Source organism: Symphalangus syndactylus, chromosome 8 (genome assembly GCF_028878055.3).
Source record: "Symphalangus syndactylus isolate Jambi chromosome 8, NHGRI_mSymSyn1-v2.1_pri, whole genome shotgun sequence".
NCBI classification, from domain to species: Eukaryota; Metazoa; Chordata; class Mammalia; order Primates; family Hylobatidae; genus Symphalangus; species Symphalangus syndactylus.
Window position 1 is genome coordinate 62142372 of NC_072430.2, and position 16939 is coordinate 62159310.

At 38.5% G+C, this 16939-nt stretch overlaps 1 protein-coding gene across 6 annotated transcripts in view; it reads left to right on the top strand.

Moving 5' to 3' along the window:
• Positions 1-14268, top strand: part of DLGAP5 (DLG associated protein 5) — a 43207-nt gene extending 28939 nt beyond the window's left edge. For 2 of the 6 annotated variants that reach the window (XM_055289296.2, XM_063645569.1), the window contains 6 exons: positions 3561-3780; positions 7494-7683; positions 9663-9723; positions 10352-10598; positions 11461-11510; positions 13933-14268. In XM_055289296.2, the coding sequence (XP_055145271.1) occupies positions 3561-3780; positions 7494-7683; positions 9663-9723; positions 10352-10598; positions 11461-11510; positions 13933-14055 (891 nt within the window). In that variant the 3' untranslated portion in view covers positions 14056-14268. Of the gene's footprint in view, positions 1-3560; positions 3781-7493; positions 7684-9662; positions 9724-10351; positions 10599-11460; positions 11511-13720 lie in introns of all 6 variants that reach the window. The other 4 variants (XM_055289297.2, XM_063645568.1, XM_055289298.2 and 1 more) reach the window with 4 other exon arrangements.
• The last annotated feature ends 2671 nt before the right edge of the window (positions 14269-16939 follow it).

Genomic DNA, 16939 nt, shown 5'->3' on the forward strand with positions numbered 1-16939 from the left:
GCCTAAAGGTTTTATTCTTTAAACTGTACTTACACATTTTGTTATAATAATAGTAGTAGGTAATTTATATAATGTTTAGTATGTATCAAATATTATTCCAAGTACTTGATATATATTAACTTAATCCTTACAACAGTCATATGAAATCGATGTTGTTATTCTTGTGCTTTGTTAACATGATAGATTTTGTTCTTGTTTCTAGTAGTTATCTTTCTAGTAGTGTTTTTGAATTCAAAGTTTTTGGTTTGGGTGGGCACTTTTCAAACTAAGCATTCTCAGTTTTTCTTTATGATATGAGAAAAATGACTGTAGTTATAAACTCAGGTTGTCTAGATTGGTATTTTATTATACTACATAATCCAAATAAAAACTGTCTTGAATCCTATCTTAAGAGTTTAACTTGTTATTTTTTTTTTAAAACCTTATTTTTAAAATTTTTTTTTTTTTTTGAGACAGAATTTGGCTCTTGTTGCCCAGACCGGAGTGCAGTGGCGTGACCTTGGTTCACCACAACCTCCGCCTCCTGAGTTCAAGTGATTCTCGTGCCTCAGCCTCCAAAGCGCTGGGATTACAGGCATGAGCCACTGCACTCGGCCTTAAAAAATATTTTACTAGGCCAGGCGCAGTGGCTCACGTCTGTAATCCCAGCACTTTGGGCGGCTGAGGCAGGCAGATCACCTGAGGTCGGGAGTTCGAGACCAGCCTGACCATCATGCACAAACCCCGTCTCTACTAAAAATACAAAAATTAGCTGGGTGAGGTGGCGCATGCCCGTAATCCCAGCTACTCAGGAGGCTGAGGCAGGAGAATCACTTTACCCTGGGAGGCAGAGGTTATGGTGAGCTGAGATCATGCCATTGCATTCCAGCCTGGGCAACAAGAGCAAAACAACATCTCAAAAAAAAAAAAAAAATTTTTTTTTACTAATAAAGTCTCACGATGAGGACCCTGAGGACAGTGACTAAATTGATTGAATGGATTTCAAAACTACTAAATAGTAAGGGATGCTACTTCATTATTAAAGCTACCGTGGGTATTTCTTATTAAGGATTTAGTCCTGGAAATATTAATATCATCAGTGATGCAGATCATGGCTATGTCCTATAGAGATTTGTAATTCTGCCTGTTATCACCAGGTGTCTCTCTCCTACTTTATTTTATAGACTACCATTAAGATTATCCAACAAAGTAAAGCTAATCTTTTATAATATACTTCGATACCACTCCCTACTACCTCTTATTTATTAATCCCTCATTCCATCAGTTAGTCTTGTTTTCCTTTCCTCCCTTTTTTCCATCAGTCTTTAAACATGTTTAAGTGTCTTATCATTGTTTACATTAAAACAAAGAAACCTGTGGTGTCTGCTTCTCCCTTTAATTACTTGTACACCCCCATTTTTCTCTTTCTATCCAGTCACTGACAAGCATCCTAAAATGTCTATACTCTATTATTTTTGTTCCTTTATTTCTCCAACTCTGCAATTCAGTTATACCCCCTCTATAACTTTAGAATAGTTATCTAAATTATTAATCCACTAGTTGTTTAAGTTATTAGGCACTTAATTTTAAAATCTAACTCTTCTAGGCCAAGCGTGGTGGCTCAAGCCTGTAATCCCAGCACTTTGGGAGGCTGAAGCAGGCAGATCACCTGAGGTCAGTTCGAGACCAGCCTGGCCAACATGGTGTACCCTGTCTCTACTAAAAATAAAAAATTAGCCAGATGGGCGCCTGTAATCCCAGCTACTCAGGAGGCTGGGTTAGGAGAATCACTTGAACCCGGGAGGCAGAGGTTATGGTGAACCGAGATCATGCCACTGCACTCCAGCCTGGGCGACAGATCAAGACTCTCTCAAAAATAAAAACTAAAAAAAAATAATAAATAAATCTAACCTTTCTGCAGTATTAAATATGGTCTACTTTTTTTTTTTTTTTTTGAGATAGAGTCTTGCTGTGTTGCCCAGGCTGGAGTATAGTGGCGCCATCTCGGCTCACTGAAACCTCTGCCTCCCAGGTTCAAGCTGTTCTCATGGCTCAGCCCCCCAAGTAGCTGGGATTACAGGCGTGTGCCACCATGCCCAGCTATTTTTTTCTTGTATTTTCATTTTTGTATTTCATTTATTTTTTGAGATGGGGTCTAGCTCTGTGGCCCAGGCTGGAGTGCAGTGGCACAATCTTGGCTCACTGTAACCTCTGCCTCCCAGGTTCAAGCGATCTCTCACCTCAGCCTCCTGAGTAGATGGGACTACAGGCATGTGCCACCATGCCCAGCCAATTTTTTGTATTTTTAGTGGAGCTGGTGTTTCTCCATATTGGCCAGGCTGGTCTGGAACTCCTGGCCTCGAGTGATCCGCCTGCCTCAGCCTCCCAAAGTGCTGGGATTACAGGCATGAGCCACTGTACCTGGCCTACTTCCTTGTTTTTGAAATTATATTTCCTTTCTACTTCTTTGCCTATTCTTCAGTCATGTTTGCATATTTGTTTTCCATTTATCCCTTAAATGTTTTTGATATTTAGAATTCCTACCTCTACTCTCTTCTTTCCTTCCATAATTTTTCTGTGCAATCTTACCCAACCTGTGATGATTCTCAAGTCTGTATTGCAGACCACACTTAGTAAGCTCTAATTCATGGTATATCATGACTCAATATACCTTAAAAATCATATCCCAAACTGACAGCATCTCCACACACACCAATGTTGCCCTGTCTCATAATGCTGTTACCATCCCACCAGGTGTTCAAGATAGAAGTCTCAATATCCCTTTTGGTCCTTTGCTTGCTTTATTTCACCATCTCCGCCCCACACACATCCAATAGATGAGTAAGTCCTCTCAATTCTACCTTTCAAATATCTCTTGAATCTGTCCACTTTTTTCATCTCTTACTCCTTAGTCTGAGTGATCTTTCTAAAACACCAGCTTGATAATGTTAATCTTGTGCTTAAAAATCACCAATAACTCTCTATTCCCTTGTTCTCTGTATAAATGTGACTTTAAGACCATTACATGCAGGTGATTTTATAATCTAGCTATTGTTTAACTCCACTTTGCTTTGTTTCATTTCTGGCTTTGGAAACATCTCTCTAGCCCTTGCCTCACCCCATCTTTTAGTTTGATGGTTTCAGCATAGGTGCTACTTCCTACAACCTTTCCTGATGTCTGAAGGTTGGTTTAGGTGTCATCCTTATTTATTTTCTTTTAATGTTTTACTTTTTTTCTTTTTTATTTACTTTGTTTTTGTTTTTTCTGTTTTTGGGGGGGTGTCATGGTTACAATCTAAAGGATGTCCCCTAAATTTATTTCCAACAGGACGTTTATCCTTCTTACTGTCCTTCCCAGATCTTCTACTAAGCTGCAAACTCCTTGAGGGCAGCAACTCTGTCCTTTACCTTTTTACCTTTTAGCACATACTAGGAACTTGATAAATATGTGATTAATGTGGAGTATTTTGTGTATACTTTACTTTTAAAAATTAAATTTTTAAGTGATGAATTTGTGTTTGTGTGTTTTTCTTATAAGATGGTAATGGGCAGCTTTACTATATGTTAGTTTCTCTTTGCAGAAAAATGTTGTCTCGGGTATAGCGAGTAAACCAAAACAGGATGATGCTGGAAGAATTGCAGCAAGAAATCGCCTAGCTGCCATAAAAAATGCAATGAGAGAGAGAATTAGGCAGGAAGAATGTGCTGAAACAGCAGCCTCTGTGATACCAAAGGAAGCTGATAAAATAGTGTTTGATGCTGGATTTTTCAGAGTTGAAAGTCCTGTTAAATCGTTCTCAGGTTAGTTGTTTTTGTTTTATTGTTTTTCCTGAGACTACTTAAGAGAACTATTTGGGATAGATGGGGGCTTGTGTAAGGTGAAAAATAGTTTTTACATGAAGAGACATTAAGTTTTTCTGTGATTTTTAGAAAATAGACTATGCTCGCTCACAAACACATGTAAATCACATTTTGATGGGTATGATCAGATTAGTTTAAGTGCGATATGTCTTCTAAGATTGCTTTTCTACTTTCTAAGTGATTTCACATCTGTAATGTAATTACCATGTAACCCTACAGTCTGTGAGAAAGGTCACAGGATCCCAAGAGGTAAGAGAAATGACGGAAGCATGAAGAAGTAAACTGATTTTCTTCAGGTCAGTTAGAAGTTTGGTTAGAATTTATAATGCAAAGGAAACTTGAGCATCCAGCTATCACTTGTCTAGCTGTGCTTCAAAATGAAGCTTATGTGCTGTGTGTGTTGGTTCATGCCTATAATCCCAGTACTTTGAGAGACCAAGGCAGGAGGATCACTTGAAGCTAAGAGTTTGAGACCAGCCTGGGCAATTTAGTGAGATCCTCTCTCTACAAAAAAATATTAACTGAGCCTGGCAATACATGCCTGTAGTCCCACCTACTCGGGAGGCTGGGGCAGGAGGATCACTTGATCCCAGGAGTTCAAGGTTACAGTGAGCTATGATTGTGCCCCTGCACTCTAGCCTGAGTGACAGAGCAAGACTCCATCTCTAAAAAATAAGAAGTTTATGCAAAGTGGATTTGGTTTTATTTGCATTTGTATTAAAACTTTTGCTCAGATCTTTTTGAAAGGCAGTAAACGTACTAATTTTCCAATTTAAAAATATTCCAGTAAAAGCAGTTTTTAATACTTCAGGAAATCATTTGTGATGATTTTCTAACTGTATTTGTCAATAGCTTTTTTTTCACAGACTATTTTTCTTGAATTTATCTCAATTGAAATTATTTATTTATAAGCCATAGATGTCCACCAGGAAGTTTTTTCAAAGTAAACCTAAATTGTTGTCTAATACCTGCTATCTGATATTTATAGTGATCCTCAAGTATATTATAATATTCTTGTTAGTTTAGGTATCAAATCTGGTGCACTTTTGTTTGTTTCCTTTAAGCAGCTACACTCCCTGGATACCCAGGAATCTCCCAGTACTGCTAATAACATGGCCTCATTCTACTACTGGTCAAGGATCTTCGTGGTTCTTACAGCTATGGAGCTCATCATTCTGTTCTTTCACATGCTCAACTCAGTCCTTATGGATAGGGAGATTAAGGTTTATGGCAAAAACTGGTCATTTAAAATTGAGTTTTAGTTACAGAGCACATAGTTTATATGAGGCTAATTACAAAACAGTAGTCCCTGAAGAAGCCTTTCTCATTCCATTTGCCAATCCCTAGAAGCAACTACTTTCAGTTGTTACTGGAGTCTTTTGGACTTACTGGAGTCTTAACTGGAGTTTTGTTGTTTACCACCATCTCTCTTGACAAGATTTGATCTTTTTCGAAAACACATTTTTCTTCTGGTAGACTTTTTAATCTTTCTTTCCTGTACTTAGTGTTTTCTTCTACTTCCTGAGGATTTCCTCAACTTTCATGCTGGCTATCATGTTTTTAATTCCCAAGAGCCCTTTCTTACTCTCCAAATGTTCATTTTATAGCATTCTGCACTTGTTTCATCAGTGTATTGTTTAATCTTTCCAAGGATATTAATGATAGCTTTTACGTTTTCTTCATCCACTATAGACAGTATTTGTTTCAGGGTACTTTCATCTAGTTGTTTTTGGTTTCTGTCTCTTGTATTAGAGGCATTCCTCGGGAATCTGCTGATCTCTCACTGCCTGCACATGGTTAAGAATAGGGCACTAAAAAGCTGACTGGAAACTCTCTGCACATGGGTAGGACCTTTACTTTTGGGGCTCTACTGTTAGCAGGGCCATTATGCTGGGAACCTACACATCATTGCATTTAAGACTTTTCTCATAGTCTACTCAGATTCCCCAGAGAAGATGGTTTCCATCTGCTTCCTGGAAGGTATCATTCTGGCTGCCAGTCTTTCAGGAGCCATGTAGAGGAAGAAGGCTAAGTGTCTCAACACTTTATGTGTAAATATTCACTTATTTCCCTTATTTTCCATGTAGTACCCCATCTCTCAACTGTATCTGGTATCCTCTAAACCAGAGACCCTTCTGTTTTTGGTGATGGGGGTGGGTGATGACAGTTGCTGTGCTGTGTAGAATGAGGAAAGGAATCTGAGCTCTTCTTGTTTAAACTGACTTTGAGCCATTCCTTCTGTGTTTAGCTCCATTTTCATCTCCACTTGCAGAGGTACTTGGAGCCACCAGTTCTTTTGAGGGGTTATGTGGTAGAAATTGGGTTGATTCTCATTTTTCTTTTTCTTTTTTTTTTTTTTTTTTGAGGCAGAGTCTCACTCTATCGCCCAGGCTGGAGTGCAGTGACACGATCTCAGCACACTGCAAGCTCTGCCTCCCAGGTTCACGCCATTCTCCTACCTCAGCCTCCCGAGTAGCTGGGACTACAGGCGCCTGCCACCACACCTGGCTGATTTTTTTGTATTTTTTTAGTAGAGTTGGGGTTTTACCATGTTAGCCAGGATGGTCTCGATCTCCTGGCCTCGTGATCCACCTGCCTCAGCCTCCCAAAGTGCTGGGATCACAGGCGTGAGCCACCGTGCCTGGCCGATTCTCATTTTTCTTGATCGGTGGCTTAGAATTCGTTTTCCTGAGTCTGCTAGTCCGACTCAACAATCTACATTATAGCTTCCAAAATGTTGTTATTGTTGCTGTCTCTTCTTTAGTTTCCTTTGTCCTTGTAGAGTTCTGCTTTTTAAGATTATCTCTGTCCAGGCACGGTGGCTCATACCTGTAATCCCAGTACTTTGGGAGGCTGAGACGGGTGGATCACCTGAGGTCAGGAGTTCGAGACCAGCCTGGCCAACATGGCGAAACCTCATCTCTACTAAAAATATAAAAAAATAGCCAGGTGTGGTGGCGGGTGCCTGTAATCCCAGCTACTCGGGAGGCTGAGGCAGGAGAATCGCTTGAACCCGGGAGGCGGAGGTTGCAGTGAGCCGAGATCGTGCCATTACCCTCCAGCCTGGGCAACAAGAATGAAACACCATCTCTAAAAAACAAAAACAAAAAAAAAGTTTATCTCTGTTCAGGCCCAGCACAGTGGCTCACACCTGTAATCCCAGCACTTTGGGAGTCCGAGGCAGGTGGATCACCTGAGGTCAGGAGTTCGAGACCAGCCTGGCCAACATGGTGAAACCTCATCTCTACTAAAAATACAAAAATTAGCCAGGCGTGGTGGCATGCATCTGTAGTCCCAGCTACTGGGGAGGCTGAGACAGGAGAATCACTTGAAGCTGGGAGGCGGAGGTTGCAGTGAGCTGAGAGATCACAGCACTGAACTCCAGCCTGGGTGACAGCATGAGACTCTGTCTCAACAACAACAACAACAACAAAATTATCTCTGTTCATGTAAAAGTAGTGGGATGTCAAAAGGAAGCAGCATCTAATATGCATTTCAATACTATCTTTAACAGAAAGTCCCAGGCATTTGTCTTTAACAGACATTATTTGACAGGAGAAAGAGGCTAATTGATAGGATTTTCACTGTATTCCTAGTTATAATGAAAAGCAAAAGAACTATTTGGTATTGAGGCGATTTCTCTCATCTTCTAGGACTTTCTGTCTCTTCTGAAGGTCCTTCTCAAAGACTTGGAACACCTAAGTCTGTCAGCAAAGCTGTATCTCAGAGTAGAAATGAGATGGGCCTTCCACGACAAACTACATCACCAGAAAATGCCAGTCCCCAGAATACGAAAAGCGAACATGTGAAGACGACTTTGTTTTTGAGTATTCCTGAAAGCAGGTATTTCTTTAACATGTTAATAAGAGTTTAACAGTTGCTGATACTAAATACCATTTCAGATTGCTAAGATGGTAAAAGGTGCCAGACATATATTTTTAATAAATTTCATAATGACCCTGCAACATATAGGCAGTACTCCCTTTTTATAAATGAGGAAACTAAAGCTTAAGATTTTGGGATACTAAATGGTCACGTTTAGATGGGTAAATTCTGCAGCACTAAGAAGAAAAGAAGCAATATGGTATCCTTTGGTGCTAAACACACTACAACTTTGGTGCTCAATAGTTCTGAGCTGAGAAGAGCTCTGTGACTTACTAGCTATGCAACTTTGGGGCAAGTAATTAATTCTCTTTAGCTTCACTTTCATCATCTACAAAGCAGCAGTGCTAATGCCTCCCCGAGGTGGTTGAGAGATAGACACTTTTTACCAGCCTTTGTAGAAAGTATCTTGAGATTGTTGTCTTGACAGATGGCAGAGCATATTGAAGGGGGAGTTAATGTGTACTGAACAACTCTTATGGGCTAGATATGATTCTAGGTTTTGTTTGTTTTTTGGAGGTGGAGTCTCACTCTGTTGCCTAGGCTGGAGTGCAGTGGTATGATCTCGGCTTACTGCAACCTCTGCCTCCTGGGTTCAAGCGATTCTTCTGCCTCAGCCTCCCGAGTAGCTAGGACTACAGACACGTGCCACCACGCCCAGCTAATTTTTGTATTTTTAGTAGAGACGGGGTTTCATTATGTTGGCCAGGATGGTCTTGATCTCTTGACTTCATGATCTGCCAGCCTTGGCCTCCCAAAGTGCTGGGATTACAGGTGTGAGCCACCGTGCCCGGCCTACTTTGTATATCTTGTAGTTTGCTATTGTTTGCTAAGAAGATTCATAATTGCATTTGAGTCATAAGTACTCTTTAAAAATGTTTTGGATTCCCCAAAACATCCTCAAAGGGCATCATACAAATAAGCAACTTTGTGCAATAAAGGCAAAGTAAAGCTGGACACTAGAAAAATAGAGCATATCTTTTTTAAAAAGTAACTCGAAAAAAGTGGAGATAAATTTTCTTTTTTTGTTGTTTTTTTTTTTTGAGATGGAGTGTTGCTCTGTTGCCGAGGCTGGAGTGCAGTGGCACAATCTTGGCTCACTGCAACCTCCGCCTCCCAGGTTCAAGTGATTCTCCTGCCTCAGCCTCCCAAGTAGCTGGGACTACAGGCACGTGTCACCACGCCCAGCTAATTTTTTGTATTTTTAATAGAGACAAGGTTTCACCAGGTTAGCCAGGATGGTCTCAATCTCCTAACCTTGTGATCTACCCGCCGCTGCCTCCCAAGTGTTAGGATTACAGGTGTGAGCCGAGGCACCTGGCCAAAACAGATATTTCTAATAAGATACAAGCTAATAACTTCAGGATTAGAATACCTTGTATTCTAACTCAATTACTGTCTAGCTGGAGTTAGCTACATTTACTTGTTAACAAGCAACAGACTTAAGAACATTGTAACTCCTGTTCTGCTTTTTGAACAATTAGTTCAGATAAAATTATAGAAATAGTATGATTGAAGGCAAGTTTCTTAGCAGGTACCTGGATTAACAAGTAACAAGTAAATGTAGCTAACTCCAGCTAGACAATAATTGAGTTGTTGCTTCTGTCTCCAGAAGTCACCTTCTTTTTGACTTTTCTTTAATATATAGCTCTGGATTTGGCTGAGATTCAGAGTATTGCTGGTAGAGCCACCTGAGCCTGACTGACCACCATGGTAACAGACTTGTGAGCTTTCCGGGGAAGAATGCATTTAGTTTGTAAGGCCCTCCCGCAGTAGCTATAGTCCAAAACTAATCTATCTGGATCAGGCCTGATCTTGCACCAGGCTCCATGTTTGATCCATTCCCTAAACTAATTACCATCATAAAGGAAAGACTCAAATCACAAGTGAAACAATAACAATATGTTTATGGGTGTAATACTGCTTTTTTTCTTCTTTAGGAACAGCATAGTAGAAGATGCTCAGTGTCCTGGATTACCAGATTTAATTGAAGAAAACCATGTAAGTACAATTCCAGTGTGGTTAGATATCCCAGTATGTCATATGTTTATATCATTATAGAAAGTAATTTCATAAACCATCCCCAGAATTTCCATTGGAAATCTAAATCAGTCATATAGAATGGTAGTTCTTGTTTCAATGACATTTGGGTCATTTAAACCCATACTGTCATTTTGTATTCTTCAACTCATATCAGAATGAATATGGAACCAGTGAACTAGAGCAGAAATCAGCAAACTTTGGCCCCTATTTAATCATGTTTTATTGTGATAGCCACACATTTGTTTATGTATTCTATCTGGCTGCTTTTGCAATACAGTGGTATTGCAGAAACCCTTGACTCACAAACCTAAAATATTTACTATTTGGTCTTTTACAGAAAATATTTGCCAGTCCCTGAGCTAGAGTATAGGTACTTGCTGAGAAACTTGCCTTCAATCATACTATTTCTATAATATTATCTGAACTAGTTGTTGAAGAAGCAGGATAGTAGGATTTATAATGTTCTTAAGCCTGTGTCCGGGATGTCATCCTTCTGTTTTTATTGTATTTAATAGCAACAAGACTTTTAAAATTTGTTCCAAGTAATTAAATTGATAATTAAATATAATACCATTTTTACTTCCAGGTTGTAAATAAGACAGACTTGAAGGTGGATTGTTTACCCAGTGAGAGAATGAGTTTGCCTCTTCTTGCTGGTGGAGTAGCAGATGATATTAATACTAAGAAAAAAGAAGGAATTTCAGATGTTGTGGAACGAATGGAACTGAATTCTTCAATTACATCACAGGATGTTTTGATGAGTAGCCCTGAAAAAAATGCAGCTTCACAAAATAGCATCTTAGAAGAAGGGGAAACTAAAATTTCTCAGTCAGGTGAGATATTTAAAATATATTTAAATGAGCCTTTATTAAAGAAATGAACTTGGATTAAGATATAAATTATCCTATAAGGTCCATTTTACATTAGATCTAACTATCTATTTAGGATCCTTCATTGTTAGTGAAGACCCTGAATTAGAAAAATTCCCTCAAGCTTTTTTTTTGATTCGGAGTCTCACTCTGTTGCCCAGGCTAGAGTGCAGTCGCATGATCTCAGCTCACTGCAACCTCCACCTCCCAGGTTGAGGCGATTCTCCTACCCATGTACCACTGCGCCTAGCTAATTTTTGTATTTTTAGTAGAGACAGAGTTTCACCACATTGGCCAGCCTGGGCTTTTTTTTAGTTCTCCTCCTTTTCAACACATATCCCCAAGTCTTTCTTCAAAATAGCCTATTTTTCTTTCCTACTGCCTAGTTCTACCTATATTGTTGTGATGGTTCTGCAATAGGAAATGGCTCCTATATTTTTGTTATAATGTGTGCCAGTTTCACCTGCTATTTTCATCAGTTAGTCTGTAGCTGGTCTAACTGGGGTCTGTGGTAAAACAAAAGGTTTTAACCTTGGCCAGACATTTAATGTCCTCCAGCTGTTCTTCATAAGCATCTTCTGGGTACCTTTAATATTACAAGCATGAGATTTGTTTACAGAAGACTCCTTTAATACCAAAGTTAAGGATAAGAATTTAACCAAGAAATTTAACTACTTTCAAAAAACATTATAGCATAAAACGGTCTATATTTTTGTCTTAGCATTTGACATGTGGAACTTTTCATATTTTTCAAGGCTTTGTCCATTTCTAACAGCCCTTGAATGTGAGAATATTCTTTAAAAAGTTATTTTTTTTTGTTTTTCAGAACTATTTGATAATAAAAGTCTCACTACTGAATGCCACCTTCTTGATTCAGTAAGTTTTCCAACTTGACAAGTCCCTTTATATTCTAGTTTTGTTTTATAAAATGAATATTGCTTTTCTATTTGTGTACAAGGCTTAAAATTTATATCTTATCGTTATTTTGCTTACTCACTTTTTTCATAGAATGAAGAAAAATTTGGTGTTTATATACTTTAAAATATAGTATGTTTTAATATTAACCCTGAAGATACGTTTCTCTATATGATTTTTTCTATCAAATTTGCTCTGACAAACTGGGTACTTGAATATCTGAATATATTTCTAAGTGATTCAAGAAAAATCTAAAGCAAAGTTTCTGCCCTTCTGGGGAAATAATGTCTATCCCACCTTCAGTCATCATTGGTTATTTATGTCCTGCTATTTTAGTGGCTACTTCCCTGCTTTTACTTCTGGTGACCTCTTGCCTCTAAATCTAGTTCAAACAGCCCTTTTGTGAAGCCTTCTGTAAAAGCTCTTACCTCTCCCATGTTAATTTATATATAGGTACAGATGCATGTAGGCATACAATGTTTACATTTCATCTCTTATTCAGGGTATAATATGAATGCATTCCAAAAATATAACTTCCGGAATAAAATTCCTTATTAACTGTAAATTCCACATTAGGTAGAGCTGTCTGATTCATACCTTTGATACTGGCACTATGGCACGAATTAAATAGTGCTCTCTTTCCTGCTGTTTATATATAGCATTGGTTTCAGCCCCATCCCAGACATTTTTTGTTGTTGTTGTTGTTGTTGTTGTTGTTGACAGAATTTCACTCTTGCACCCAGGCTGGGGTGCAATGGTGTGATCTTGGCCCACTGCAACCTCTGCCTCCTGGGTTCAAGCGATTCTCCTGCCTCAGCCTCCTGAGTAGCTGGGATTACAGGTGCCTGCCACCACACCTGGCTAATTTTTGTATTTTTTAGTAGAGATGCGGGGTTTCACCATGTTGGCCAGGCTGGTCTCGAACTCCTGACCTCAGGTGATCCCCCCGCCTCAGATTCTCAAAGTGCTGGGATTACAGGCATGAGCCACCTCACCCGGCCGATATTTTTATTTCAATGATCTGGAGTTAGGGATTTGTCATTTTTTTTCTTCATCAAGTGATTCTTATGGTTTGCACCTGTGGTTTACAGCCTTACCTTGGAATTTTCCAGGACTAACTACTAGAATAGATCAGAAAACGGTCTTGGTTTTATTCTTCTTTAATCTCAGAATATAATAAATTGATTCATAAAGCAAGTATAGGATCAAACAAACACAGTTTTAGTTAACTTCACGAAACCTGGCAAATACTTCCTTAATCTCAGAATATAATAAATTGATTCATAAAGCAAGTATAGGATCAAACAAACACAGTTTTAGTTAACTTCACGAAACCTGGCAAATACTTAGCTTCCATAAGCCACGAATTCCTTAAAGACCCTTGTATATCTTGTCTTTCATTATTTTGCAAAGCTGCCTTTTTTGTGGTTAGGCTCTGGGCTGCCCTGTGTCTCAGGAGCAAAGTGAAATGTGTTACTGTGACCCATGTACCATTCTTTCTTGGTTTTAGCCTTCTTTAATCATAAACTGAGACCTAGAGGATCAGGGCTTTCAGCATAAGGCCAACTTAGGTAAACCTGATTTAACCCTGTTCCCAGATCGAACTCTGAATGATTGATTCTGAGAATATATGTTGTTATAAGTAAATCCAGAGATTACCAAATCGTAACATTTTAATAGTAATGTGATTAAAAGTACATCACAATTATATGTTCTCATTGATAAATCTTAATACCTTATCATTTAGTCTGATATTTTTTTCACTTCTGTAAATATTAGTATTTAGATGTCTACTTTAGATCCAAATTATTGGTTGCCCCAGTAGCATAATTTGAACTTGAAGCAGGGCTTGAGGGAGTAAAAAGATCCCAGCAGGATCACACAGTATTAAAAGGCCTATTAAGTGCTATTATATGGTTTAGGATTTATGGAATCTATGTAAGTGGCTTAAGATATAGCCTCAGTTTTATTCATTCTGCATACACTGCTTGAGTCCATTTACATATTATTCACATTTTTATACATATATTCTGAATATACCTTTCCAATAAAAAAAAACTAATATACATTTGAAATAAGATCTGCTGGAAAGTAGCATAATCATTGTTGTTTATAATTTTATTGTTATATAGGGAAAATGTTTACGTGTTTCTTGTTTGTTTGTTTTTGAGATGGGATCTTGCTATGTTGCTCGGGCTGGTCTTGAAGTCCTGGGTTCAAGTGATCCTACCACCTCAACCTCCCGAGTAGCTGGGACTACAGGTGTGCACCACCGCACCCGGTTTATTTATGTTATTAATTAATCCACTATAGCAATGTTGAAGAATTAATTGGTGAAACTCTTGATGGATACTTTACTGACTTCTCTGGATTTGTTCTCCAGCCAGGTCTAAACTGCAGTAATCCATTTACTCAGCTGGAGAGGAGACATCAAGAACATGCCAGACACATTTCTTTTGGTGGTAACCTGATTACTTTTTCACCTCTACAACCAGGAGAATTTTGAATTTAAAAATAAATCCAAACATTTTCCTTCATATTATCAATGCTTATATATTCTTTAGACTATTGAAATTTTGGAGAAAATGTATTTGTGTTCACTTCTATAGTATATGTTTTAATATTCTGTGTTCATCAAAGTGTATTTTAGATATACTCTTTCTCAAGGGAAGTGGGGATATTTTGTACATTTTCAACACAGAATAAAAAATGTACTGTGCCTTGCCTCTCTTGTTTAAAAGGAATAAGCTTAAGGCTAAGTATACTTATTAGCACTTATAAACATTCTTTAGTTTAATTGAAATAACCTGTGACAGAAATATTTGCATCTTTTTACACTTTATTCTGAGTTTGAACTCCTAAATTTGTTGACGTTGAACAGCTTTGGGTATTACATATTCCAGAGTATTCTGAGTTTCTTTAGATGAGCTTTTTGGATTCCGAAGTCAGTTTGACATGCTGCGGTTTCAAACAGTTCAATCACTAGAGGTGCCCATTAAATCCTTACCTTTTTGTTTTCATATTCCCATTGGCATGGCTAAGAGCCATTAAGGAAATGCTTTTTTCTTTTGAAAAAAATCTTATCAATCATATAACATATCAGTCACATGAACATTTAAAAGATTGGTACAAAGAAACCCAAGATTTACAGTTTACACAAAGCAATATGCAACACAACAATATTTTGCTCTCAAAAATAAAGCAGATCATAATAAGACAATGTCAGTAAATGTGGTCTTTAATAAGATGTATCACTGAATTGTTTTGAAAGCTTTCAGCTGTTCATGGCCCTGGGCCATTATAAACCCTAGTTTATGTATATTTCTTTTTCCTACATGGCTTATTTGAATTACCCAAACAAGCAATGAACTCAAACTGGCTTAACAATAAGGAAATTTATTATTTCACAAGTTATCAAAGTGATTCCAGGTACTATATAATCAATAGCTCAGTGATGACATCAAGGTCCAACTTTCTATTCCTAGTTCATTCTGTTATCCTTGATGTCGGCTTCTCTGTGGCTGGGTCTTTTTGGGGTCATAAGATGGCTGCTAGTGGCAGTTAGAGTTATGTCCTTCCCTTTGGCCTTATTAGACCAACTAATGCCACATCCCCATCTGCAGATCAGTGAGCCAGCAGGGGACTGACTTAAATGAATCAGAATTCCCTGTTGAATCTGGGATCACACCTGAATAAAACCATGGCTCTTAGGAAACAGGGAATGGATATTGGGTAGGCAACCATCAGTGTCCCTTACTAGACAATGTGCTTGGCTATTGGAGTCTAGAATTATGAGGTATTAGGAAAATTTTTAGAGACAAAATGAAAGAAAACTGCTTTGGACAGAGCAAGAGTTCTTAATGCAGTGTATTTTCAGAGAAAAAAGGAGTTCTTTTCTACCAAAATAGCATGGGAATTTCTATTTACTGAGGACCTACTATTTGACAGTCCCTTTGCAAACAATATTTTACTTAATGTTACAGTAACTCTGTAAGAGCTGTGTGCATTTTATAGACAGGAACCAAGGCTCAGAGGATTTAAGTAATTTTGTGTAAACCAAGTTCTCTCTTTTTTCCAAAGCTCTGTTCTTCCATTTCTTTAATAAGAATAGAACAGTCAAGACCAGAATGTTAGGGTAAGGAATTTTTTGAAATATGCTATGATATGCTGCCCACATCCCTCTTTAGCGATAGAGGACTTATTCCTTGAGCTGCAGGAAGTGCTGCTGGCAGGCAGCCCTCAGTTGACATCCTTTGTGAGGATTATGTTGCCTCAGCTGAAGAGAGCCACTTCATCTCAGGTCACATTCTCTTTCCCAGGTGTCCTATAGTCAGTGACCGATCAAAGTGGGGGTATAAAAAGGCCTGGCCCCCCTTGCAGCTCTGAAGAAGAATCCCAGCTTCAGAACTCCCCCTAGGGTAGGGTAAGTTATTGCTGCTCAACTTCTCCCTCAACCCAATCATGTCTTTCCCATCCCCACATGTATTGATTGCAAGTACACTCCCTCACAAGCTTCTTGAGATCTAATCTCTCTGTTTCCTGGGAGACCCAACCTGTGACAATTACTGATTTAACAGATTTGAAAAGATAGTATTGTATAAAATAGTATTTTGGGCCAGGTGTGGTGGCTTACGCCTGTAATCCCAGCACTTTGGGAGGCCAAGGCGGGTGGATCACAATGTCAGGAGTTCAAGACCAGCCTAGCCAAGATGGTGAAACCCCGTCTCTACTAAAAATGCAAAAATTAGCCGGGCTTGGTGGCAGGTGCCTGTAATCCCAGCTACTCAGGAGGCTGAGGCAGAGAATTGCTTGAACCTGGGAGGCAGAGGTTGCAGTGCGCTGAGATCGCATCACTGCATTCCAGCCTGGGCAACAGAGTCAGATTCTATCTCAAAAAAAAAAAAAAAAAATGTTGGTCTTCTATAAGATGAAGTGGTTTTGCCACATCCTAGTTTTGGAATTTTATTAATCTTTGGGCTTGCTGCTAATAAGGGTAGAAAGGCATGGGTAAGAGTGTTGACGATGGGAACAATTAAATTTTGAAAGCCGACTATATAAGATACTTTTTTTCTCTATAAGAGATTTCATAAAAACCAGGGAGATGGTCCTATATTGGTATCAAATTACTGATTTGAAAGCAGTGAACTATAGCAGGAGAAAACAGGATTAAAAAGCCGTCAAGAAATATACCAGAATCCTAACAATAATTGTCTATGGGTCATAGGTCATCTATAGGTTAACTTTTTCTTAATGCTATTCTCATTTCCTGAACATGTATTTCCTTAAGAAAATGAGAGAATAATTTCCTTGAAACATCTGATTTTTATGAAATTCTGGAAGAGATAATTTTGTGGTAATATTTACTTTCTCCTTAAGAAAAATATTTTAAC